This window comes from Patagioenas fasciata, chromosome 1, assembly GCF_037038585.1.
Source record: "Patagioenas fasciata isolate bPatFas1 chromosome 1, bPatFas1.hap1, whole genome shotgun sequence".
NCBI classification, from domain to species: domain Eukaryota; kingdom Metazoa; phylum Chordata; class Aves; order Columbiformes; family Columbidae; genus Patagioenas; species Patagioenas fasciata.
Window position 1 is genome coordinate 146,050,993 of NC_092520.1, and position 27,345 is coordinate 146,078,337.

Here is a 27,345-nt window from a genome sequence, read left to right on the forward strand (position 1 = left end):
TCTGACATGATAGCAGCTTTACTAAGAGTTACTAAAACTGCCAGGTTCTGTCCTACTGTCTACCTGGCTTTTTGCATTTACAGCTGTGTGCTTTGTATATGGTAGAAGTTAACCTCAGAATAATGTCTGCTATGGGGTGGTGAGGACAACAGAGGACTCCAGCTAGATGGGATTTTCATGAGGAGGATGCCTACACAGGAAAAGGAAGGGTGAGTGGGAGGCGGGTGTCTGAACTGCCTCTCAGCCTGCTGAGGTCCAGTGTGCTCAGATAGCACAGGGCGCTGCAGGAAGCAGGAGCACATCAGGGTACAGAAGGACCCTGTTCTTTGCACTGCTGAGCCTCTTTGGAGGATGAGCCTTTCCTTGGAGGGGGATAGAGACATGCGGGCACTCAGTTGGTGGAGCCAAACATTTGGTGGGCTGAGATAGATCATGGAGCCCAATCCACCTGGGACACCTCTGTGCTGCTCTCTGTCCTGCTTGCTACCAATGCTGGCTCTCAAGTTTCATCCTGCTGGGAGAGGACTCCCGCACTGTGGGACCTACTGGTGAAAAAAACACTGCCTCACTGTAGCTCACCTTCCTAAAGGAGATGGGGAAGTACTCCCAGCATAGGATAGGACCTGTTCTGTGCACACTGTGCAGCCCTCCAGATGTGCAGATGTTCTAAACATCTATGCTACCATAAGGGAGGTTAAACTGGCACAGGCAGCCCAGAAAGATTGTGGAGTCTCCATCTGCAAAGACATTAAAAACCCAACTGGGCACAGTCCTGGGCAGCCTGCTCCAGCTGACCCTGCTCGAAGCCAGGGGGTAGGCTAGGTGATCTCCTGAAACACCAGCCAGCCTCAGCAATTCTATAGCACATCTATTCTTCATTGATCTTCCCTCCATGCCACTGGCAGAAGTACCACCTTATTGACATTGCAGTAATTTTGCATGGGTCTACACAGAAGTTAGGAGTCCAGTTCTCACTAAGTTAGGGAAGGAGAGCTTGGCCCACAGGTGAATACAGATAGTGTGATACTGAGAGCTGCACATTATGACTTCAAGCACTTATTCACTCTGTGTAATGTATGAAGAAAAGTTTGGCACTCAAACTCTTTGTGCAGTGGGCAGGGAAAAGCAAGGTACCTCAGGATATGATTCAGAAAAGCAAATAAAAACTTGCCTCTGCAGTTGCTAGAGGTGACAAGGAGAGGGGTAAAGGTTAAGCCTGTCTTAGACAATAAGTTGACCTTTTCTGGATGACAGAAGTGCCATTTTCCAGTCACGATGCCCAACTCCAGCCCACTGCCAACTGCTCGGAACTTTAAAAATGCAGCAGGAAGAGGCATCGCCTCTCATCTCAGAGGTCTGAGCAGCAACCCAAGAGAGATGTGATCCAGAGCTGATATCCTCAGCCTCTTGGCTTGTGGGAATTTGAAGCCTCTCCATGAGTGTAACACAGTGATGTGGAACAAGAATCTCAACTGCAGAAGCTGATCCATTATGATGAAACAATTCACCCACACAAATGGAAGAATTAACTGAATCAGAAAGCAGTAGCGAGCATCAGTATGATTTCAACGGTGGCTGGGTAGAACTTTCAGTGTGCTGCTTCTGGTGGGAGTTTCCCTGCCTGGGAGACCCCACATGGGTCATGCAAGGAAAGGAGGGTTGAGGACTGCCTGGATGTGGACTACGGCACTCCTCCGGTGGATGGGTCAAGCTCCCTCTTCTCTTTTGCTGAACTCCTCAGAGCACGTCCTGGAGGACAGACACCTGCAAACACTCATAAAATTACGAGGAAAAAAAAGCACTCATCAAAGAGATGGCACTGGATATCGATTTGAGGAGACAGAAAATATAATATAGGTAATTCTTTCCTCAGTCACCTGTCTAGCCTAATTCTTTGCTCACGTTGCATTATTTGTAAGTAAAGATCTACACTGCAGTGAAGTGCATTCTCACACAAATTTGTACTTAGGCAAATCCAGACACCTATACCACAAGTAGTAAAACTGGGGCAGTGGAGAACCAAGCAACCTACTCCATTTTGCTATTGAACTAAAGGTTCCAAATTTTGGAATTTGCCCCTTCTTTTATGATCACGATAATCAATGTGTCCAGGGTTTTCCTTAGCCCTGCTACTCCCAAACACGTTGTCTTTTATCTAGATGTCCTTCCTTTCTTCTTTTCCTTTATGTATGCCTTTTCTCTGCCTGGTTCTGTTCTACTTTCCTACATGGGGGAAGTCTCCCTACAGGCTGTCTGCCTCTATTGCTGCAGTCAAGCTGGCAGATCAGAACAGATGTGCTGTCCCCTTTCAGTACATCGCTAATCACAGCAACCAGAGAGAGCTTTAATGTAGGTACGGCTCCCCAGGATATTTACCTGTGTACCTAGGAGAGACAGGGTGCCTGAGAATGGTAGCTGTAGATTCAGATTTTTAACACAACCTACAGTTTTTCTATCCACATTGTGCTCAATTCCTTCTGAATCCAGGCGTTTAATTCATTTGCTTTTATTTGACGATCTCAGATGCAAACTTGGGCTCTCTGAGGCGTGCTGCTGCAGGCGCAAAGCCCCGCCACGTGTTGCGAGGACGAATCTCCCGGCACCCGGCGCTTTTCCTTAAAACCGTGGCTGCCCGGTGTGGGGCAGAAAGGAAATACAAAGCAGGAGAGTTCACGCATGCAAAGTTAAGGAGTGACCTGAAGGAGCAGGAAAACAAGAGAGTCAGGTAATGAAGACAGATAAAAGAATAAACAAATAAATAAGCCCCTCTGTTTCTTGAGGCAGCCCGGGGACCTGGGATCAGTGGGTCAGGTGTACCCGCGCTGCTTTTGCTTTCGGGCGTGGGGGGGGGGGGCGGGCAAAACAACCAAGCGCTAAACTTCTTTCCCCCCGGTCTCCACTGAGGGCAGACGCAGTTATTGCCAACCTTGCGATTAAAAAAAAAAAAAAAAAAAAAAAAAAAAAGTAAAAAAAAAAAGTCAAAATACCTTGCGCTCGGACGGACAAGAGGCCGGAGCCGGGACAGGAGCCGCCGCCAGCGCGTCCCGCTCGGGCCGTTCGGCGGCGGCTGCGCCCTGCCCTGCCCCGCGCCGTGGGAGCGCGCCCCGCTGCCGGCCGGGCTGCGCCCCGCACGCCAATCAGGGCGGCCGCTGCCTTCCTGTAGGTGTGCCCGGCTCACCTGGGAGCCGCCGCGCTCATGACATACCTGCGGCCCCGCGGGCGGCGGGGAGACGGCGGCCGGCTGCCGAGGGCGGGGGGCCGCGGCGGCGCTGGGGGAGTCAGCGCTGACCCCAGCGCGGCGATGTGAGGCCGGCGCAGGTAAGGGCGGCCGGTGGGAGCGGCGCGGCCCGGCCCGGCGGGAGCGGCGTTGCCGTGTTCCCGGGAGAGGCGGGGTGAGACGCGGGCCTGGCGCCGGATCCCCACGGAGCCCGGGCCGGAGGGGCGGCTGCCCTCCGTGGAGCCGGGGCGGCGGACAGGCTCGGGCGGGGGGGAGAAAGGGAGGGAGGGCTCCACCATTTTAGGACCCGAGGGGGACGGGGAGGAGGGATCTCCGGGGACGGGAACGCTCGCCCCTCCCGCGGCGGGACGGCAGGGCCTCCTGCACTCCTCGGCGGGGCCGGGCCCGCGGCGCACAGGTGTGGGTGCGCGGGGAGGGCCGCCGTCGGGGCCCAGAGCCCCGGGGAGCCGCTCCCGCTGCGGGGAGCGGTGCGAGCCTCATCGGGCCGCTGCCTCTGGAGAGGGCGACAAAGGGGGCGCCTCTCCGCCGGCCCCGGGGGGGCCGCAGACTTCGTGGCGGCCTGTGCGGGACGGCGCAGCTCCGTGCCCCGCCAGCAGCGCCCGTTTTCCCCCCGCCCCGCGCTCCTCCTCCTGCTGCCGGCAGCAGGTAGGGCCCAGAACACAGGCCCGGTCCCAGGCTCAGCTGCCAGCAGCCGGAGCCTCTTCCCGCAGAAATGGTGCCTCCCACGCAGGAGCGAGATCCCACGGTGTTCGCGGGGTTTTCAGCTCTAGTCAGGCCACCCGTGGCTATGGCCCGGGACTCTCGGTGCTGTGCTTGAACTCTGGACACCTTGTTGTTTTCCTCCTTGCTCTGCTGGCTGGCGCCTCGTGACTTTTATGGCCTGTCATGAAGCGAAGGCAGAAGAACGAAAGGCGAGATATCTGCGTGTTGCTTGCTTCCCGTCTCCTTCCCACAGCCTCTTTGGAGCCCCAGCCACTGCAGCAGCTCTGGTGGCAACCTCAGTGCCCCAAGCAACCTGCTGAGGGGCTTTAGAGCTCTCATGGCTCTGGCCTGACCCATTCTCCCACCAGCACCCATGTTATCCTTGCTCTTGATACTGCTTTTATTCCCAGAAGTTGGATAAGACCAGGATCAAAACTGGTATGGAGTAAAGTAGTGGGGAAGGAGAGCTGAGTTCAACTTGTCTGTGTTGCCTTGTTGCAGACTTTGCCAAGGAGTTACTGGATGCGGGTGCTGTCAGCCTCTTCTTGAGCTGCACGCCTGTTCCTCTCTGACCAAGCCACATCCATAATGTGTTGTTGAAGTTTTGTGACCTGATTCTCTGAAGTTTCTATTAACCTAAATGGGTTGGATAAGGCCAGAGTCCTTTTAAAGGGTTGCACGGGAAGGAGGTGGCTAGGTTTGGAGGAATAATGTATGGGTGACCCAGATTTCAGAACTGCAACTGAATTGGGTGAGGAGGAGGCATCCATAAATCAGACTCGAAGTTGTACCAAATTCGAGTTCTTAATTCTCAGTGTTAATACTTAAAAAGCTCAGATGGCTTCCATGTAGAACCTCATTTTGCCAATTTAGGATTGAGGGTAGCATTTGTAATGTGATGTCTGTACAGTAGCCTAGTGATCATGATAAATCTGTGAGTGGGGTTATATGGTGTAATTGCTAGTGACGATGTAATCTATTTTGGATTGTAGTTTAAAGTGGGCTGTTTTATTTAATTAGTTTGTATTCATGCAAATTATGTTCACTCTCTGTGGTTATTCCAGGCAAAAATTAAGAAATAACCTGCAAGGGATGTCAAATACATAATTGGAATATTTTTTTTTCCTCCATGAATATTTGATTCTAAGAATTATTTTGCTTTCTGTCGTCTGGTATCTTTCCAGTTTGATGTTGGCTACACAGTTGCTGTTTAGCTAAATTTTACATTGCTAGCTTATTTCAACAGTCATGCCTGATAAGTTTTTTAATTCCTTTCAGCTTTACAGCTCTCCAATGAACTTGTGTTGTGTCTTTTAATGAAGTATGTAGGAGAGTCTTCAGTGCAAGTGTGGTTGTACTTTATTGTTTCGGCACTGGGGCTGTACAGAAAGAAATTGTTTCCCTCTTCTGTGAGGTGATTGTAGAGTCAATGTTTCTGGTATCAGCCATTTGGGGACAGATGCATTATTCTGACCCCTGGCAGATGTTTACATTCCCAACTGGTTATTGCTATGTTGAATCCAACATTCTATTAGAAAAGTAGCCAGTCTTGATTTCAAGATATCAAGTGATAGACTGCACTGGTTTCCCAGGTAAATTATACCAGTGGCTGATTACGCGTGCTAATTCCTTATCTTGATCTGTCCAGCCTGGTTCCTAACCACAAAGTCTTCCTACAAATTTTCACACCAGATTACAGAGCCAGGATGAGACGTTCCAGCAAAAAGATGGCCTGTTGTACCGCAAGCTTACAGCTGTTATCTGTGCTAGCCTCTTCATTCTGGGAAGAAGTAATCATGGAGCTGTAGTTACAGGGTGACTGGTATGATTTAGAGTAGCCACTAAGTGCACCTGGCTGTGGAGTCTGTGTGCAGACAGGGCTTTCAGAGAAATGTAATTTAATAACTTGTGTTTTGGAGCACCACTTCATGTAGTGTTTAATCCAGCATAAGTACAGGCTACTGCTGAAGGAATGATTCCGTTCTCATCCAGTCCTGACTGCAAACTTCTGCCTCTTCCCTTAGATTGGATCTAGTGACCAAGTGGCCTCAAATCCGTTCAATCACTGCTCCAACTGAAAAGTAACCCCCTTCCCTAGACAAAAAATATGACACCTTTTGTAGCTAGAGGTTGGATAAGCCTGCCCTGTGGCCAGGGGCTGTTAGGTCTGATGCAGAAGGGTAGCATCCCACTGGGCATGAGAAACACGGAGAGGCACTACCACTTTCAATAGCATCCCATGCCTGTGCTGGGTTAGATGCAAGAGGGAATTGTGCATTGTGTTCCTACATTTCTCTGCTCAGATAAACAGTCTGTGGTTGCACAAATTCTCTCAGCTGCTGTTGTAAGAAGCTGTTGTGTCTGCCTGTTGTCATCCATGCTCTGTTTTGTTGTGAGACCACACACATGCCTGTAGTGCCAGAAGAGAAAGGGCAGTGTGGGGGTGGGATTAAGGAGGGCAGAGGATGGGACTCCTTTTGGCAAGCTGAAGAGCTTGTGAAACTGAAGCTTGAGATACAGGAATTGTCACAAGCACACCTTAAGTTAAATCCTAATGGAAGTCAATGGGGTTCTTTTTAATCTCCTTTTGCAGCAGATATGTGGGAATAGCCTCCATGATTTGCTCAGTAGCCCAGGTTAATTCACTTGTTGTGAGTTGGAAGAACTAGGTTTAACCAAGATTGAGTTTAGGTCAGTTGCATTTATGTCTGTGGTCAAGAGGTGTGTATTGGAGCTAGACTTCATGTGAGAAAGAGGATGTAACATACAAAGAAGAAGGTCTGTGCCTTGGCTGTGATGTACTGATAGCTATGAAGGGTTCATCACTGCAGAACAGTTGCAAGCTAATGTATTTATGCACTCTATATGTGATGTTCTCGGTGGTTTTTGATGCTTGAGCCAGCTGGGGTACCATTTTGGGAGAGCTTTGTTAATCTTGTCTCTTATATTAACAAGTGACTCCAGTTTTCTTTCTCTTTTAGTGGAATTAGCTTGCTGGGACAAAATCCATTTCCAATCTATTGTTTTAAATTCCATTCCTTCAAGTGCAACGCTGAACACTGCAGGGGATGTGGAACTGAACCTGTGGTGGAGGCTAGTTTTTGACTCACGGTTTGGGAGATTAATTACAGCTAGATGAAGTCAAAGAAGAAACTCCCATTACTTCAGTACAAGTTCAGTGCAAGGTCAGGGGAAGGGCTATTGGATTTGATAGTGGGAAAAATTGAGGAGGGGAGGAGGTGATTACCATGGCATGTGTACAAATGTATGTATGTGAATAGTCACATATGTAAATGTATACAAAATAGAGGGTGTTCTGATGATAGAATAGATTGAAGACAAGTGGTTATAGAAACTGTAATTGGATAGTATATGAGAAGTGAACTGAAGTGGAAGGCAACGCATGAAACTGCTGCTCAGAGAATACTGCATTAAAGCAGAGCTGGACATAAATTAGCTTCCTGAGAATGTATCCTATTTTCAGTAAGTCACGTAGAAGGGTGTGACAGTCAGATGTCAAACTGCCTCTCTGTAGTTTCAGGCTGAACACCTAGCTGCACACAGGTGCTCAGTGTGTGAGGTTTGCTGCCCCTGGCCTTGCTGGTGCTCAGGATGCGTTTGGCACTGGAGTTCCTGCTGTTGATCATACACAAAACTTCCCAAATCCTTACGTGGGTCAAGCTGAGGTGGCGCCCAATGGCATCCACAAGCTTGGTATTCCCATGCATGTGCCACCCATGGGCAGAGTCATATGTTGGTGAGCAGACCCAGCCTTGCACGGGGTGTGACTGGAGGAGGAGAGGCGGGGAACAGCTGCTGCTTCATCAACGAATCCGTAGGTTTTCAGGGGAGGGGATTAGGATCCCAGTCATGTCAGGGCACGATTTGTTCAGATCACAGAAGCCTCGAGATAATCAGGGGACAAGTGGTGCAAGGCCTGAGTCTGGGTTACAAGCAGAGCTGTAACATGTTGGACGTGGTTGTTGTTCACAGCTGCCACAAGGTGGCTGCGATGGCTGCACTTGTATATTCACTTAAGGATAGAAATAGATGTCCAGATCCGTGTTAAACTAAGACATACATCTCTAGTGGGAGGAGAGTGGGAAGAAGATTCTTTGCTCACAGTGTTGTTGCACGGCTACAAAAAAAACCAAACCAACCAAACAAAAAACAGCAAAAAAACCCACCAAAACCAAAAGCATATATAAGCTTTACAGTATGTGCGCTTTATACTCACAGAAATATACAGGTGTAGCCATGAAAAGTGGCTGTAAATATTCTTTGAATAGGATAAATCTTAACTGGGCCCTTACATCTTTATAAGATCCCTGTCCCGTGTGAGGGTGCTAGTGGAAACTTTGTAAGAGTGCACCAGTAAGAGTATAGCTTTGCTGATATAATTCATTTCATAGGAGAAGGAAGGATGCTATAGCCATACAGGTGCCTAGAAAAGCTCTTAGGCTGTAGGTGTCTTCAGTGGGTCTGGCCTCTAGGCAAGATCTTTTTGGCTTGGATTAAGCCTGAGGTTCTGTTTAGATGTGAAAGTTTTACTGTAGGTAATCCATAATGCAGGTGTCTGAGGGTAATTCCAGACCCATGAAATGTTATCCAGCTGCAACATTTGAGTCCATCTCCTTTCTGAAGTACTCTGAGATCACTATCATTTTTTTAAAGGTGAGGACTGTCAGACTGCATAGCAGTGAATTTGAGAAGGTGTGGTGTGTATCTCTCTCCCCTCTGTTGCAGGATTGATAGAAGAGATGTTCAAGAGTATACTGGTGGCCCTGCAGGATGGAGACCGTTTCTCACTGCAATATTTAGAATGGTGAAGATGTGGTCCTGATTGTTGGTATTGCAGATGGTTCAAATAGCTCTTCCCCTCGTTTGTTGCTTCTCTACATCTCTCTTTTTCTGTAAATCACTTTGTGCATAGAGATATTTCAGGCTTCAGACTGAGTACGATATAGCTGATGGATCTTAATGGGTGTTTTTGAACTTCTTCTCAAGAAAGGTGTTTTCTCCTGGAAAGGCATGTTTCAGGTATAGGCAAGAAGAGGTTCAGGATGGGCAGTTGGTCTGGCACTGAGAAGGCTGCAGTATAGCACACAACCCTGTCAAGACTCTATGCTGTGACAAACCTTGGGACAGAGAAAGGATTCTGTGGGGATGCAGGCAAAGAGAAGTGGGAGTATCCCTATTTTTGTAGCAAATTATGGGTCATGGCATGTTTTCCTGAATGTGCAAGTGATTGAGAGAGATGGCTTTGTTCCTCATGTCATCCAGTAATTTCTTGACATCTGGTACTGTGTTGAAGGATGGAAAATACGTTACTGCACTGTCACTCTTTTCATCATCCCTGGGTACATGTGGGAAGATGTTTTCTTAGTGCACATGGGGGGACTGAAAGGGAAGCTATAAGGTGTTTCTGTAGGCACAGTGTCAACACTGCTCATTTCAGTCAGACTCCTGTGCAATCTGGGAAGGCAGCCTATCATCTCTGACATTGCTTGTACTGTCCACCTAATCTTCCTGCCCCTGTATGATGAGTAAACTGAGCTGTTTCAGAGATGTGCAAAGAAATGAAGATGAGCAATTTGGACGTATGCTGGAGCAATGAAATATACCTTTTCCTGGAAGAGCAAGGCCAGGCATGCCAGTTAGGTCATGATAGTGTGTGCTCTGACCAGTCACAAGGGAGGGTCAGAGCCATAAAAAGCAGCCTGAAATTGTGGCTGTGTGTATAGAAAAATCACAACAGCTGTGATGCCTGGTTGGGTATTATCAGACATACCAGAACCATTTTTCCTTCATTCTGTAGGCAGTGTCATTTTTACCTATACATCTGCTGAGTGTGTCATAATATAAACGTCAAAGGAATGAAAATAGGCATCCAAGTATAAAAGGTGAAAAATGGATTAACTCTGATAATCATAGCAAAATTATGTTAGAACAAGAAAAGACGAGATGTGCAATGAAAACTGGCATGAACAGAAATCTCAAGTTCAGCAATGCAATATGAAAGCAAATCTGCCCTGAAATGTATTACGTTTTACTGGCATGTTTCCTTTGAAAAGTTAATTTGAAATATGGCATTGTACAAATCTTGATTGTGACAATGGAAAAGAGTGAACAAAATGCATTAAAAAAAATATGTACAAACATGTGGGAGTGTTAAGCATGTGCAAAAACACCAATGTGGTTTCAATAACAGTTTGGTAGAGAGTTAGTTTTGTGTTTAGAAGTAGCAAAAAGTATCCAGTGCTCTATGTCCTAAGCTCATAAAATTAATCGAATTGCAGAAAGGGACAGTGAGAAGCAGACAACTGTGAATATCTGATGTATGTAAGACTATGGGACAGGGGCTTTCATTGAGTGAGCAATGAGATTCTTATGGTATTATCCCAGAGTAGCACTGTTCCTGCATGAGCTGAAACCACTGATTATGGACACTACTTCATGTGAAAAATGTGTCTATCATTTTTACTAAGCAAGTCTGTAGCACCAAAGGAAAATATCTTAGTAGCATGTTTTGTATCTCAAAGAACTTGGAGGCAAAAGACACAGATGGAAAGAACAGAATGAACAGTCAATATATTTTTTTGTTAGTGAAGGGATTGGTTAAATAAGACTTTGCTTGAGGTTGCAATCAGATACAGAGTTTATAACAGGGCTTTGCATATTCAGTGCACTGAGCAGCCACTCCCTGACTAATCCTCAGAGTATGGCTGTGAGGTAGGAGGGGTTAGTATTACTTCAGTTGCACAGATGACCCTCAGAAGGGCAGAAACTACTGGAAACTGCCAGAATTAGGAACTGATGATTATGCTGGATGAGGTCTGAAGATGAAGGCACAGTTCTTCCTTGCCTGGGCGGGGAGAATCAAACAACAAAACCAACAAAAACCACAAACTGCTTATAGTCTAGGCTTTTTACAGATCCTTCCTTTAATGAATGATGATAGTGAGGAATTGAAGGAGAGTGAGCTCTTACTATCTTAATGTGCATGTTCCCATTTCAACCTGTACTATGGTACTCTTGATCATAGTTGTCCTTTGTGGATGCTCTAGCTTGAGATCTCTAAATGACCACAACTGTGTTTAACTCCTCGTAAGCCGTAACTGTTAGTAGAGGTAAGACTTGAGACAGCAGTCCTATGGGTGGATCTTTATCACCTTCTGTTAGGGTAAATGCTAGTAGCGCAGGAATAGCCAAAAGTTTGGAGTGTAGGGTGTTTTCCATGATATCTTCTGCTGTGGATATAGCTGCAATTGTACCTTTAATGCGATTGCTTCTTGGGAGCTGATCTACCATGATCTGCGTCATTTCTCCTGTGTAAAGCACTGTCGAGGGTGACAGAGTAGTAGATTTGTCACATCAAGATGTGTGTCACTGTTCTTCACTTCAACAGCCTCATGGCAGTGAGTCGTAGCTAGATACAGCTGCCAGCACTGCAGGATCTGCCACCAAGCAAAGGCAGAGCCATTGCTCATAGAACAGTGGCTGAATTTGGGTTGTTAAACCCTTCTGCTTTGCTGTCTCTCCTAGGGAAGGACCACTGCCTCAGCCTCTTGCTCGGTCTGCTGCAAGGGTGGGACCTTGCTTGTCTTGCCGCCAGCTCTCTGCCCTCTCTTGCAGTTCTTCTGTCCTGTTGAGCCGGGGACTTGCAAGAGTCCCTCACTTTGTGCCCCCGCCTGTCTGCTAATGTGCTGAGAGCTGGCTGTCACATGTGGCAGAGGTGAGGTGCTGGGTTCAGTAATAGTCAGCAAACACTTGTGCTGAAAGCTGGGTTCCTCAAGTACATCAGTCTGGCAGAAGTAAGACTGAAAACCCATTTTCCGTACAGGAAGGCACTGGGGAAGAAGATGCTAAGAGAGAGAGCTCTGACTCTTCCCTCCCTCTTGGGCATGGTCCACTGACACCACCACCCCTTTTCCTGATACCCTTCCAATCCTTCCCACTTCAAGTACTTCTGTTGCTCTTAGCTTTCCTGAACTACAGCGACCATACCAGATTGTACTCTTTGATGTTGCCTGTAGTGATTTTTTTTTTATTATTTTTTTTGTTTTTTTTAAGTGAAGCCTTTTGCCATGTGCAAAGCCTGATAAACTTGTTTAGGTGAGTTTGATGGGCAGTGTCGGAAGTTACAACTCAGAGCCACCTGTGAGGCTGAACTGGAGGAACTCTGCTATATCTCGTTGAACTTGGGAGAGATGGGATGTTTATGTGTTTATGCCCCACTGATCAAAGTGTGTTGCAGGTAATGGGAAAGACTGTGAGCTGAGTCTTGGATTTCATTTAGCTGGTGCCTATAGCTTCCCAGGGGAAGTTCCTCATTCATGCTAAGGTATGCACAACTTTATTTAGAATATAGCATGTATGCTTGCGTAGGTTGGCCAAAGCAAGTGTAGTGAGGACTTTGCATTCCTCAGCTGGATCTGGCATTATTTTTTGATTGTGTCATAAAAGAGATAAAGGACATCGTATCAGGTCTGTATTGCACTATTAGTCATGGTGACTGTTAGGAGTTAAATTACCTCATTTTTTGATTTCTCACTGACACACTGAAGTCATGAGCTTGGGGTGAATTTAAGGCACACAGACCTGATTTTACTTCTCTACATCTCCATCTGATAGGGTGGGACTTGGGAGGGGAAAGAGAGAGGTAGTTTTACATGCCACAGGGTTGAGGAAAAGGAAGCTGTAGGCCAGTCAAGAGTCAGAGTTGATGTCTTCAAAGACTGCCAAAGGGCAAACTCAGGATTTTAATTGCTCAGGTAATATCTGAAAAGCTATGGAGCCATCAAGGAGTACTATTTTAGGCAATCTTGAAGGCTAATGCTGGGAAGCAAACTCTGCCCCCTCCTTCATAAGCAGAAAAATCAAAGTGCCAGGAGCAAGGATTAAAATATCTGTAATTGTTTCTCATTCATTGAAACTAATTTAATTATTAAAATATTTTTAAATTGGTATAAGATCTATGCTTTAAAGTAATGCAGACTTGGAGCTGTACTGCACTTTGAAGCATGTGGGTGTAATTTTTGCCCATTGACAAATATGGGGAAATATTGCTGAAACAGACAATATCAATATTGGTGAACTGGCTGTGCTATTTTTTTAAGGTTGTACCTGTAGGGCTCTACTTTTTTTTCCCAGTTTTTACCATATGCACTGTTAATTACGGTATTAGGAGCTAATGCTAAATCTTAACTACATCATCTATGAGCTGTAATTACTACCATAAACTTAGAAATAAGGTAGAGGTAATTGGTGAAGCTAGTTATAAAAAGCATTTTGTAAGATTGATGTATATCAGTTACACCATTTAAAACCATGATTTATACAACTTTTCACTGCTTCTTCTGAAATAAAAGGTCATAAAAATGCCTTCCTCTCCCTTCTGTTTGGTGTATTTCCATGCTACAATTTGAAGATGGTTTGGGGTGGTTTCCAGGGCTTTCCCTAGTATCAAGGAAAGCTTGTTTTCAGAGTTGCTTTAGGAGGGTCTGCCTCCTTTGAGTTGATCTGGCTGCCATGCAATGTCCTTTTATACCCAGTCCTTTGCTGAGGAGGCAAAGCTGTGTTTGGGTTCATGGAAACGGTAGAGTCAGTGGCAACAACCAGACAAGGAAACATTAAACCCTCAAATAATGGCTTCTTTGGAAATAGCTGTAAATCCAATTAGAGTACCCCACTTCCTGTAGTGCCTGCTTCTAACCTGGAAGGGTTGCAGACATGTTACTAGCAGAGAGCCAGTACTCAAAATGCAAAATTTCCCTGCTCTGCTGCTTTTGTTTGACATGAGCTGGTGAGGGTGCACCTGTTTCTGTGTTTGAAGTGCCTGGCAAGACACCTACGCTGAGTATCAGGGACTTGCTTGTAGATGCTGGGTGTGGTTTCATCATAACTTAGGTCCAAGTCCAGTTTCTGCTTTCCCACTTTGCTGGCCCATCACCCAGCCTCTTGTTGCTGCTATGGCTTGTACCTCTGCACGTATAGCTACTGGAGCGAGCTGTAGTGTGTGTTGTTTCTGTGTTCTGTTGTTTTTTGTTGATTTTTTTTCTTTCTCCGGTGTCACACCTTTATGACTGCTCACATCATTCTGCTTCTGTGTTGTTTTTTTGGCTAGATAACTCCCTGAGCTGGCTCACATATGGTCACATGCACACGGGCGCATTGGAGAAGATGGCAGCAATCTGGATGCATATTACCTTCATCTGTTCTAGATTTCAGGGTGCTGTGTCAAATCTTATTCAAAATTTATTACCACCTGATTCTGGCTGGTGTTGGGTGGTCTGTACAGTCAACAGCAGCTCAAGGAGTTGAAGGAGCTCTACATCTTTTTAGGACTGGGCCATACACAGATGAACTTTGCGGAATTATCTGCAAATATGTAAACTGGGCCTGACAAATTTGATTATTCATCTTTGTTAACCCAGTTATACTACAGCATATTTCTCTGCCAGTCTTTTAGTTTCTGGTAGCTCATGTGTCTCACTGGATCAGGTCTAAATACTCTTCAAACAAGTTCAGTGTCATCAGTCCCAACCGCTGAAAAAAGAAATTGGGTAGAGGGGGACTCTTGTCAGTCACAAGTTAAGGCTTAACATTTTGGCTTAAAAAATTAAGGTAAACCCAGACAGCAAGATCTAATTTGTGAGCCATACTTTGTTTTTCAGGCCTTTTCCACAGCCCTTAAAGGCCAGACATGCATTTTTCTTAATTGTAAGCCAAATTTCTCACATAACCACATGATTCTAGGAAGTGGGACTATATGAAAAACAGAAAATATTGTGATGCACACAATAAACCTATGCCAGTTGGCCATGCAGGCATTACACTGTGAATAACAACAAGTTTTCCATGTGTTTGCATTAGTGCCTTCCTATTCAGCACCCACACAATTCCTGTGGCTTTGGGTGTGTGAAGCTATTTTTCCACGAGGAGAGGGAAGGGGTCCTCTCTGGTGCTTTCCCACATTTACATTTCTTATAACATTTTATTTATATCTTATACTTTTTGCTTCCAATAGCAAACATGTCTCATTGTACTTGTTAGCTTCTCCAGTCCAAGTATACCAATTAAATTTCTAAGAACAGTTTTTTCCCTGAAAAGCTGGGTTAGGGGGGAGGCTTGTACCAAAATGTGTTTTCACCAGACACATCCCTACATACCTTTTGGATGGACCTTTTTTTTTTTTTTTTTCCCCTTTAGCTGCAGTTTCAATACAAAGCTGCACCACTGTTATATTGCCAAGTATTTCTGGTTATGATACAAGTCTCATTTCTTTCACCTTTTTGTTATAAATCTTACACCTGGAATCATAAGGCAATTAAAATCCTGGAGGGGGCTAAGGCTGAAAACACACATTCTAAAAGCACAAAATGAGGACAAATGAGTTCAACATTTTAAATTTTTTTTTTGGTTGTTGCTATCTCATGGTATTTTTATACCAGCATTTTTTTATTCTTATCTCTGGTTGATGGTGCAAACTATTGAAGCCAGGCACAAGGTACTGGTTTCTGTTGTTACAGCTGATGAAGTTGTGCTGCTAGAAGTTGTTAGCATGGTATGACGTACAAGTACAGTTTCTTTGGTATTTTAGGAATCACTTTGGTTGCACAGGGTATACTTTACCTATTGACACAAAACCAGCATTTTGCCAGTGTATTCAAGGTTGTGTATATTTTGCTGTATAGTTATTAGTCAAAATGTTCCAACTTGGTATCTTTTGTTCTATAGGGCTCTGACAGCTATTGGTAATGGTAAGAGGTCTTAGAGTTTTCAAAGTGGAACTTGGTCTGGCTATGAAAGAGGTTACGTTATGTGTTTGTCCAGAATATCAGACAGATTAACTTCAGATGGCCTTTCTACAGGGGAGGACAGTTTGTCCTGGTTCAGTTGGCTGAATATTCTTCAACCTTAGCTGTCTGTAGCTTAACTGTGCTCAGGACTGGTAAAGGTAACGTGACAACAACCGTGCTCAGCAATGGTTCCACTGTGCGGTCTGGGCAAGGCCAAGCTTTCAAGTGTGTTTCCAAGCCTTTTGATGTTTTAATGGCATTTGCATCTGTCAAAATGGTTTGTTGCAAACATTAGCATTCTTTAATCTGAGACTGAAGAACAGCAGCGTGGGATTCTGGCTCATATTACTGTAGCATAGTAAGAGACTATGAAATTTCTGATGCTAACTGAAGAGTCTCTCACATCTAGGACCTGAATCACTCTGCTTAAAGAGAAACTGAGAACTCCTCTGGTTTATAGTAAACTTGCTGTCTAGGAATGTATACAGCATCCTGATGGCAACCAAGACTACACATCATAGCTTACATCTCGGAAGTGTTGGCTTCCTTTTTTGCCCCAGATGTTTCTGTCAGTCATCTCTCCATCCACTGAGTTTGTAGAAAGACCTGCATGGAGCAACTTGCAGTGACTCTGTACATTGCTTTCACTGCAGGAATTTTTCCTTTATCCACCCAGTAGTGTCAGTAGTCTTTCTAAGCTACAACAGTGAGAACTACACAACATTCTTGTTTGTTCCCGTACCAGGACACTACAGAATATCAAGACTTATCTAGTGCTTTTATGAATACAAAACTTAAACTCTGCTTAAAGTGAACTAGGTTTTTTGATATACAGGTGGCCTCTTTTTATCTTCACACTGAATGATTTTTATAGCATCTCTGGGAAGTGCGGTGTGTAATCCAACCCATGATCTACACTTGCTTTTTGGCAAATTTCAGTAGCAACTTCCAAGGTGAAATTTTATTCTACCCAGAATATTTCTTCAGCATTTTTTTTAGTCTTAAATATTATAATCCACTTAAATAATTAATATGTTTGATATGTCTTGAGTGTGCCTACTATGAGTGAAAGGTAGTGAAATGCTACTGAGAGTGTGAATACTCAAGCAAACAGTCTGCACTGGTGTGACTGGGACGTCTCATTTGCTTTTCCCAGGGTTCAGTAACAGCTCAGATGCATTTTTCAGGAGATCAGGTACTATTGTCAGGTTTGATTCCCCCCCCCGCCTTTTTGTTTCTTTTTTTTTTTTCTCCTCACTGAAAATACCTGAGGCGACTCCTAGTTCCCAGAATACTAACAACAATGTAGACTGTTCAGTGCAGCAGTAGACTCTGCATTATTTTGGCACATACTTTTCTAGATTATTTTTTGTATTCTATATGTTCTTTCCTTCAGCAAGCTCTGTCTGCTCCCCATACCCTCAAAGCTGTCTCTATGTAACATTAATTCCCTCCTTCATTCTTATCTCTAGTGCCCTGTGTAATCTCTTCCTGAGCTCAAGAGTTTTGACCTCACTCCTTCACCTCTCTTAAGGGGCTGTACAGTGATAGAGCAGCTCAGTGGTCATGCACAAAGATCTGTAACTGTTTCTTTGCAGAGGAATAAAGGCAGTGGACATCTCTTATGGAGGGGGCATCCAGCTGAGAAAGGAGGCCTAAGCATGACACAGGTAGCTGTACCAAAATAAAAACTAAGACTTGCAGAGGGCAGGCTTTGTGTTAGAGCCGTTGTACCAACCCGTTTCCCAAGTGTCTCACCAAGCTGAAGGAGATTGGCCTCCCAGGAGAGATGATAACTCCGATGGCAATTCTCCTGCATGGGGAGCTTAGGATTTTGAGTGGAGAAAGGCAGGCTCTGATCTAGCTTCTGCCAAGCTGTCTTCTTTTAATATGTGTCTTTTAAACTGTGTGACGAAGATGATTAAGCTGAGCTGAAATAGCAAGAAGCGGCTTGGAGCAGCCTTGTTGCCCCTCGGGTGGGTGTCACATCCTACGTGGAGCTCTTTGCTGCCTGAGCTCTAGTGGTTAAAGCTGGCTATGGCATTTCTACAGCAAGCTGTGGCTGCACCAGTGAGGGTATGCCCAAATAACGGGTTGCTTGGGAAGGCATTTGTTTTAATAAGAAAAATCAGTGTCCTTGTCCACACCACTTAAATTGGTGCCCTTGTCCACACTGCTTATGAGTGGCTTTCACCTCTCACAGCCAGAAGCTCGTGCTGTTCCGTTGGAGAAAAGGCAGAGGGCTGGGGAGAAGAGCCCCTAGTGCACCCATTGGCAGCCCAGTGGGCTGCGGAGTGTCTCTGGCTGCTGGTGCATTTCCAGTGGGGTGGCCGGGCCTGGCAATGCAGGGCAAGGCTTTCTCTGCCGGCAGTGTGTTGGCAGCAGCCTGGGCATGTGGGCCACTCCAGTACCCGAGGTGAGGGGAGCAGGATGGGGAGCACAGCTCACCCTGCTGTGGGGGCTGAGGCCAGCACCACATGGGGAGAGGGAAAGTGGCACACTGAAAAGCTCGATTTCTCCCTGGTTTTGGAGGAGCAGGATCTTGGGACTCCACTTATTTCTGTGTTGCCTTGTTTCCTGGCTAGCTGAAGGGCTTGTCTGTGCTTGATAGCACTTGTTTTTTTTCCTTTCTTGTTTGTTGGAGGAGGTGTGTAGGGAAGGTGAGGTACTTCTATTTAAAACCAGAAGTGTTTGTCATCTCCGTCCAGGTGAATTAACCCACACTGGAAGGAAGTATGACATTCACATTGCCTTTTGTAATCTGGGAAAGCTGCAGATGGATGCGTGCCTCATAGCAGGAATTGCTTTGTCTGCTAGTGCTTTCATTGCCCTCCTGTTTTACTTAGCTGGCCACAGTCTGAACCCTTCCCCTCTCCAATCTTGTGCTTCCTACTGCAGTACGAGCAAGCATTACTGCTTTGTTTTCCTGCTGGCGTGTAGCCAGCTGCACCCTCTTACAGTTCCAGCTTGCAGTGAGTTTATGCACTCAGATTCATGGATGAGTTAGGCGGTAGCTGCTTCACACAGCTGTGTGCACGTGAGCTGAAGTCCTGATTTTCCATGCCCTCTTGGGAGAAGAGTGTGGCTGTAACTATCTGAAGTCTGTCTAAACTATCCAAACATGAGGGAGAGATGGTGTGCTCGACATCTGATCCAGGGAGATGTGAAACATTTGTAAGCACAAACAGTGATAATAGTGAGGTTTCTGGGAGGGTTTGTGTAGCCTGCTAGAAGCTGGCAGTTGCGAGATTAGGCTTCTGTGCTTGTCTGTTATGTTACTAGTCCCAGTGCAAATGCTAATTGAAAGTTTGCTTTGGCTAGCCCAGATTCTGGGGGTCTCCTGGGCCCTCCTCTAGTAGAGGACCAAGCTGACCTGCAGTGGAAGCATAACATGGCCATTCTCCACAGGTAACCTCTTCTGTTAGCTACTGGGCCTTTGTGGGTAGCTCCTCTATATGTGAAGGCTACAGGTGTAGTCAGGGTTCTTTTGTTATTGTCTCTTCCATCTCCACAAAATCCTTATTGCAGGTGCGTCTGCAGCTTTCACTACACCACACCAGCCTTCAAGCAGGAGCTTAGCTGTTTCCCTGATGAGATGTATGAGCCCTCCCCCACCGTCTCTGCAGAAAGGTTGCCTGTCCCTTCTTCTGCTTCACTTTCCAAGGCTTCTCTCTTGCTCTCCCTGAGGTGTGCAAAACCTGGCAGTAATATGATGAGACAAATCTCATTTGGCAGCTTCCAGTGTTGATCTGCTGTGCACCTCCCTCTACCCTGTCTCCTGGTATCATCATGGAACCACTCCAAATGCAGCTTTAAACTTTTCCTTTCACCTCTCCAAATCCCTTGCAAGAGAGCCAGGAAAGTGGAAAGTGGGTCTTTGTGCTTAATAAGAGGAAATTCAGTGTTGTCTACATCTGTAACAGCACACTGCACAGGATTTCTTCTTCCCCTCACAAAGTGTGGGCTTGAGTTTGAGAATCTTGCTGTTTAGACCTTTATAGACTATCCTGTCTTTAGTAGTAGTAAACCTTCCTTAGCCATCAGCTTATGTCCAAGACCACCCATCTCCCTAGTCTCTCTGCTGCTGGAGAGCCTGTTTTTGAAAACGGTCTATATTAGGTGTGATAAGCAGTATTTTTCTAGTCAGGTAGCAGAGGAGGCTTAAGTCTTGTAGCAGGAAGAGCCAAGAGCAGGGTAGCACAAGACCGACCTGATGGGATCATGGAGACCTCTTTAAAGGAGGGGTAGATGCACCTATTGGGGGTGACACAGGCAAAGCTGATCCTGCCTTGGATGAGGTAGCCTCTTAAAAGTTTATGACCCTGCAGCTTTCTGTGCTCTGCCAAGCTCTCTTGTTTCTGTGCTGCAGCTTTTTTCTGACATCCTGTACCTTCACATGTCCAACAGTTTCAAAAGATGGTTTAGCAGCACCAAAATAGTTGGCTGTTAACTGACAGCAGTAAGAAATGGAAGAAGACCTATGAGAACTTTCTGAATGGACATATGTCTCTGAAACATACTGTTTGTTGAAGCTGTAATTATTTACAACTACTTGCTTCTTGGGGTTGGAATTCCAAATTTCTAAGTAAACCTGGTTTTGTAAGAAAGATTGACTTTTTATATATAAATAAATATTCTATGAGGGAAAAAAACCCAAACATTCAGGAGCAAAGTTAACTGATGAGTTAACTCCATTAGATAACTCATTTTTACCCCATTTTTTAAAGCTATAAGATGATAAAAATCCCCATGATTAAAGGCTATGACTAAAACCAGTTCTAACTCCAGAGCACAGGCTTGTTGCTTTCAGAGCAGGTATTCTGTTTCACTTGATGTAAGGGAACATATAAGCTAAATCAGCTTTCAGGTCAGGCATACCATGGCCATGGAGTTAAATGGGACAATTAATCCAGACATAATCATGCCCCTATTGCTTTTACTTTCTGTGTGGAAGTGAAAAAGGTTCCTTGTGACTACAAAACCACTTCAGGACAATAAAATCACAATTGTTCTCAAGGATTTACCTTCCTATGCAGAGACTTTCTCTGTTTGTGAGTCTCCCAAGTTGAAGTTGTTACACACACCCCCCAACAGCAGTTGAAACTCTGGGAAAAAAAAATGCTATTTTTAAAATTGTAGGGAAACTAGGAATGCCAGAGAAAGAAGAAAAAATAAAAAAATAAATAAATATTATATATATATCTATATTTGGTTGTCTGTCTGTCTGTTTGTTTGTTTGTTTGTTTCATGAGCTTTGAGAACAGTCCAGAGCCAGGCTTTGAGGCTTTTTTTAGGCTAGTGAACAGCTAGTGGGCTTTTACCTGAAGAAATGTGGAATGGTGTCTCTGACCAAAAGGTGCAGGACTACACATTCATGTCTGGAAACTTTGATATCTGTAAGGTGGGATGAAGGATGAGAACACTGAAGCTTTATTCAGGGGGAAGTCTGACTGTGGCTACACATTGCAGCAGATCCTTCAGGCCTCAATTACAAGCTTGAGTATGACTGCAAGGGTACCCAGTGGATGTCAAGCAGCCCAAAGCAGCAATTTATAAGCCATTTCTGATAAGCAGTGGACAGAGAATAGAGAAGACAGGCTGGAATACTGGATAAAGTTTCCCAAAATCAAAAGAAAAGAGAGGGAAGCCACTAAGGTTTGTCTCTTTGGTCTTTTAAGTTAGGAATTGTGGGTCATGGGATAGGTAGAAGCCAGAAAGATAAAAGCGGTGAATCAGATTCTACTATATTTTTCAGAGACATTTCCCAAATGTAAATTCCCTAGTGCTTTGTCATGTCTGAACTTCAAATGCAATAATGCATGGGAAATTCCACTATATCCTTTGGGAAACTGTCCAACAATCCTGAGATGACTTTTTTCCCTGCTTAAAAGGGCAGAGTAAATGATGATATACAGGCTGTTTCAAAAGATGGTCCCAGTTAGAAACCACTGTACCTCTGCAACCACGAACTGTCAGCTATTGCCTGGATGTTGTCTGTACAGCAGGTGGAGGGCCCAGAGAACATTTACAAAAAGGTTACTAAAACTTGGTAACTCATTAAACCATTTGTAATTTTTTGTGTAATTGTAACATATTTGGTCCATCATTTTGAAACACAGTTTCTCTTGGTAGTCTGAAGATAATGTCCACACACACCAGAGGTTCTCTAAAACTATGTGGTTTATAGCCTTCAAATATCTTGTGTCTTGTGTCCTGTCCTAGTTATTTGTTAATCAAATTCTTACTTTCCTACTTGTTAATCAATTCCTGTGATCAGCTGCGATAAGGCCCTGTGAGATTGGTAAAGAGAGCCATCAGCTCCGAAGTACAGGCCTTTTCCTGTAGAAATAAGAGATCTCTAAGACTCAGCTAGCCCCTAGAAGAGGTCATGAGTATTAGTCCACCATGCCTCACAAAAATTAATGGACATTTTGATGATTTTTCTTGTGCTCTGAATGTTCTCTTAAGTCAATTAGATCCACCATAGCATTCTGTAGCAGTAATAGAAAAATGCGTTTTTCTTTAACAGGATGTGTCACTGATGGAGTCTGAAGAAACCAGTGAGGGAGGTACCACTCCCCCAGAAGCCAGCAGCACCAGGGGGGAAGCCTGGGATTCTGCAGCAGTCGACAGAGAGCATCATGCCCTTCATGCATCAGCCGAAATGAGCACCAGCCCATCTGACTCTGCAAAGGGAGCAGAACTCAGCACTCCCGAGAGCTGCCTTTCTGCTGCAGCAGAAGCAGCAGAGATGCTGGGCAGACCCATTAACCCTGTGCAAAAAGTGCCAGCAGGGCTGGAACGAGAGCAAGGTGATGCAGAGCCTCCAAAGGGACTCTCAGAATTGGAAGGAGAAACGCTTCTAGAGGAGGGTGGACTGGATTGTTCTCTGAAACATAAGCAAATAGAGCTGGTTGACCTGGAAAGCAGCCAGGACTGTTCCTCTCTCAGCACAGTCCAGGATGGGCCAGCCCCTGGCAATGTCATCCTGCAGGCTGTGGACTTCAGCACTGAGTTTACTCAGTGCCAAGCAGAACAGGCTTGTCATGGCTCGGATCCTCAGGCCCAGCATTTGAAATCTTCTTTGGCTGATGATGTTTCCTCTCAAAGAGAGACACTTAAGTGCTTCTTGGTGTGTAAAACTGTTTCAGAGGGGCATTATAAGGCTGAACCATTTCTGGATAAGGTGTCCACAGATTCTTTGCAGGAGGTTGATGCTGGTGGAGAGCAGAAGCAGAGCAGGAGAAAAGTGGCATCAGCAACTGATGAGCGGCCTACTTCACAGGAAGAAGTAGAGGACATGGCTAAACCTTACATTTCTGAAGATGCTAAGGAAAGCATAAGAGCACTCCAGTGTGTGGAAGAGAATACAGAGTTGTCTTCTTCCCACCAATTGTCTTCCAGCTTAACAGATGACAGACAAGTAAGTTCACTACAAGGAGAAGGCAACATTTCAGCTGGTGAAACAAGGAATTGCAGCATGATCAAAGGCCAGGGAACAGTAATTGTTCCTAAAGAAAACTCATCCACTTCTAAATGCCTTCATGTTGAAGGTTATCACAGAATAACAGAGGGCAGACCTGCCTTTCCAGCAGAGAGTGCCTTCCAAGTAATGGATACTGCTAAAAAAACTGAAGAAGTGAATACTTCACAGCATAAGAAAGCAGCACAGGAAGAGGTACTGTCTGAACTTCAGCAGAAAGAGGAGAATGAAGAGTGCAAAGAGCAGAATCTATTGGAAGAAGGAAAATCTTCAGATCCTAAAGATCAGAAAAACAAGGAACAAAATGAGCAGAAACAACAACTACAGAAGGAAGAGCTCAAACTGGAGGCTCTACCATCAGCTTTGAGGTCAGAGATATCTTCTGTTCCCAGGCATAATGTGGACTTGTGTGCTTTGGAGAATAGTGTTTTGGCTGAGCGAACAGGACCAGCATTTCCTCCAGGGGAGCCTCCCTCTGTGGATCAGCATCCCAGTGAGGATGTACTGCTGAAAGCTTATGTCACCGAAGCAGGTTCTGGATATCAGCCACCCACTGTCAGTCCTCTGTCCTCACATAATCTGAACCTAGTGGGTGAAACTCCAGTGACACCTCCACACATATGCCATGTCTCTGACCAGGCAGAAGACCTAGAAGACTCTGGCCGCTTTTCCATTGTCGGCCAGGATATTGGAGAAGCTGACTGGGATGACAGGACAAGACTGGGCAGGGAGAATGAACGCAGTGAGGGGCATGGAAAGACTGTCCAGAGGTTTGATAAAAGAGATGTACCTTCGAGCACAGAGAGCCCAGATGCTTATGTTCCAGCACACCCTTCCTCTGCTACCAAGAATTTGGAGCCACCTGATCCCATAGATCCTCATCCCATTACAGGAAATTTGGGAAAAGCTGAGCTTCAGGACTTCATTCCAGCTTTACCGTCAGAGCTCTCCTCTGTGGCTTCAACGTCTGCTCCACAGCAAGACGGTGCTTGTGAAACAGCCTTTGTGACCCCTGAGGTCTGTCCTAGCGCCAGCCTGAACAAACTGCTAGACCCTGTAGAGAAACCAGCCAACCAAGCTGGTTCTGTACAAGGGCAGGACCCAACATTAGGGGAAACTACTGTTGTACATGCTGATCCAGGGGAGGCCAACATTTCCCATGAACTCACTACTTCTGAGGAAGGCTTTCATGAAAACCTTAGTGGCCCACCTTCTTTCTCTGTAATATACCCGAGCTGTCTTTCTCTAGAGGGGAGCCTTCCTGAAGATGGGAGGACGGCGGCTATTGTTGCAGGTCCTCTGGAACAACCCCAAACACCAGATAGGACTTCCACTCCCCTGAACCACCCAGAGACAATTCAGCAAAACTCCCCAGAAATAAGTGCCATTATCCAAGGAAAAGAAACGGGAACAAATGTAAATCATGAAGAACAGCAAATGCCTGTATTTGATCAGTCTGACTGCAGTTTAAACCAAAAAGAGCCAGCATCCAGAATCTCCAGTGTCCTGAGCACCCTAACTTGGCCCTCTGAAGAAGATGCTGTCCTTGCTGTGAACCAGCAAGAACAATCTCTGTCCCCTGTGTCCCACTCAAGCCTACCTCTGGTGTCTGAGCTTGATGCCAAACAGCTTCCTCATCTTCCTTTCCATGTCCAAAGCCCCAGTCAAGCTCAGGCCCCTGCACTTAATGCAAATCACCTTCCCCAAACTCCAGCCCTTGACAGGTCCCAGCCATTGGCTCCTGTACCCCACCCCAGGCCACATCGCAACTGTGGTGTGGGCAATAATAAGTTACTAGCCATTCACCCTACTGTAAGCCATACTTTCCGGACTGCTGCCTCTGTTTCTCATTGTAACACCTCTGGTTCTGATGGAGATGTAGCAGAGAAAGATGACCTTGTTCCAGAAATTAGAGAGTGGGATCTCGGTGACTCAGGAACCCATGATACAGAGACTTCTGATGACTCAGGGGTCAGTTTGTTGGCCAAAAGCTTTTCTGCTGTTGGAAATGAAGCACTGGCTGTCTGCTCTGACACCAGCCCTGAAACGACAGATCAGCACATGGATATACAGTGTGGAAAATCCTCACCTGACCACCCTTCTTGGCCCTCACTAGAAAGCCTGATAACATCCACAGACTCCAAGAGCAGAGACTCTACACAGCCACTTCCAATGCTAGCATTCACTAATCCAATCCATTTCCTCCAGCTCAGCCCTCCATCACCACCAACCACCAGAACGACCTGCCAAGAGGAGGAGGTCTTCGGGGAGTTGCGATGGGAGCAACAGACAGGCTTCTTCGGTGTGGACACAAAGAATATCCAAGGTCCCCTGGCAAACACAGAGAAAACAGAAGGTGAGAGGAGGGTCAAGCAAAGGCTGGAAGGAGAAAGAGGAGAACATCACTTGGTAGCTCAGCCAAAGGAAGAAATGCCCAGACACTCACCCTTGGAAAAATCATCAAGTTGGCCAGACAAAAAAATGATCAGGGTAGTTACACAGGAGCCAGCAGCCAATCAAGAAAACACAATAAAACGACGAGTAAAAAGCAAGGATTGGCACCGTCAGGGCCTGAAGAGGATGTCAGTACCACCTGACATCTTGCAGGGTGAGTCATTTCCTCCATCCCCCCACAGTTTATCGCAGATATCAAAAATGTAGGATTAAATTAAAGAGGCAATGTGATGAGAGCTGAGAGCTCAGCATTGCTCTTGTGCCTTTCTGGTAACATTCCTCACTCCGGCCATGTAGTCCCATTTGCTGTCTTGCCCCAAGCTCCTGCTCTCCACCTGCCCCTAGCTTCTCTCTGCTGTCCTGTAACTGTCCTCTGGGCTCAGTCACCTCATTTTACAGTAATACCTGCAACAGGCTTTATCCCACTTCATGAGTCCCTCACCCCTCGACTTCGCATCCAGTTTCTTTTCTTGTCCCTTCTCCATGTTTAATGATCTGTCTCACCCTTACTCAGTAACATAACCTGTTTGGGCCTACCTACATGAATGAGTTTCTTGGTGGGGCTCAGTTCAGAACTTCTACTCGTCATCTCTGCTGCCATCACATGGCCGTTGCATTTTGCTGCACTTGTAGCAGCCCATTTCCAACCAGTAAGGAAGATGCATGCACACACCCTCAGTAGCCCACATCTGTTACATCATGTTTTAGTTGCTTGTTTATTTGCTACCTCCCTTAATTTTGCAACTGACACCTTTAGGTTCTAATTTGACATTCTGAAAGAGATGATCTTCCTGAGAATGTAGGATTGGAGATTACAGATAAGAATGCAAATTTGTCAGATCCAAGGTCCCAACTTGCATAGAAGCCAAATCACTGATGTCACAAATGGAAAACATGCATCTTCTGTAGTGCAGCTCATTCAGACAGTACTTTCTGTCAAGATGCGTGTCTGTTCTTTATTACAAATTCCATGATCTTTAGACATACTTGCTTCTTCTCAGCTCTTACTTAGTTTATTTTCCAAGCTCCACAACACGCTGGATTTTTGGCACAGAGGAAAAGGAGGGGAGCATGGAGGGGTGTAAAATGTTTGGCAGCACTTGAATCAAGATTTGTTCATGTGTTTGACCTATAAATTCTTGGTTCCAAATTTTAAAATGTTCAAGGACACACTGCTGACTTTCTCTTGACCCATACTTGCAGCTCAGTCTTTGGGCTTTCTTCCTTCTCCTGCTTCCAATGAATTTTATATAGAATTTCTTCACACCATCAGAACACGAAAGAAAAATCCACACTTTCCTGATTTGGTATATACAGAAGATGATGCAAGCAGCAGTTCATGAATGCCTACAAAGTACATCAATGTGAGAATTGGATTACAGCATTAATTCTCAGGCCACATCCCTTCTAAAACTCTTGACAGGAATGGCTCTGTTAGATGCCCAGCATTTCTGCCCCAGGAGTCACTGAGAGTTTTTGGGGCTCAGCATCCATAGAAGAAAGTCTTAAGGCTTTCAGGCATAACTAGTGACTTTGGGTCCATTGATCCTCTGTTGCCTGGCCCAAGTTGCTGAATGGGGAAAGCAGCACCAAACAGAGCCCATGGGCAGTGGCGTGACTTCGCCTGGGCAGCTGGAGAGGAAAGTTCTTAGTTACTGTCATTGCTG

The 27,345-nt window shown here is 45.5% G+C and overlaps 1 protein-coding gene across 3 annotated transcripts in view; it reads left to right on the forward strand.

The window, feature by feature from the left end:
* The first annotated feature begins 2,634 nt into the window (after positions 1-2,634).
* LOC136116380 (uncharacterized) overlaps positions 2,635-27,345 on the forward strand; it is a 36,758-nt gene continuing 12,047 nt past the window's right edge. Inside the window, exons 1-2 of one of the 3 annotated variants that reach the window (XM_071816994.1) lie at positions 2,635-2,725; positions 22,271-25,832. In XM_071816994.1, coding sequence (XP_071673095.1) covers positions 22,283-25,832 — 3,550 coding nt within the window. In that variant the 5' untranslated portion in view covers positions 2,635-2,725; positions 22,271-22,282. Of the gene's footprint in view, positions 2,726-3,101; positions 3,319-3,830; positions 4,379-22,270; positions 25,833-27,345 lie in introns of those variants that run through there. The other 2 variants (XM_065862677.2, XM_071816987.1) reach the window with 2 other exon arrangements.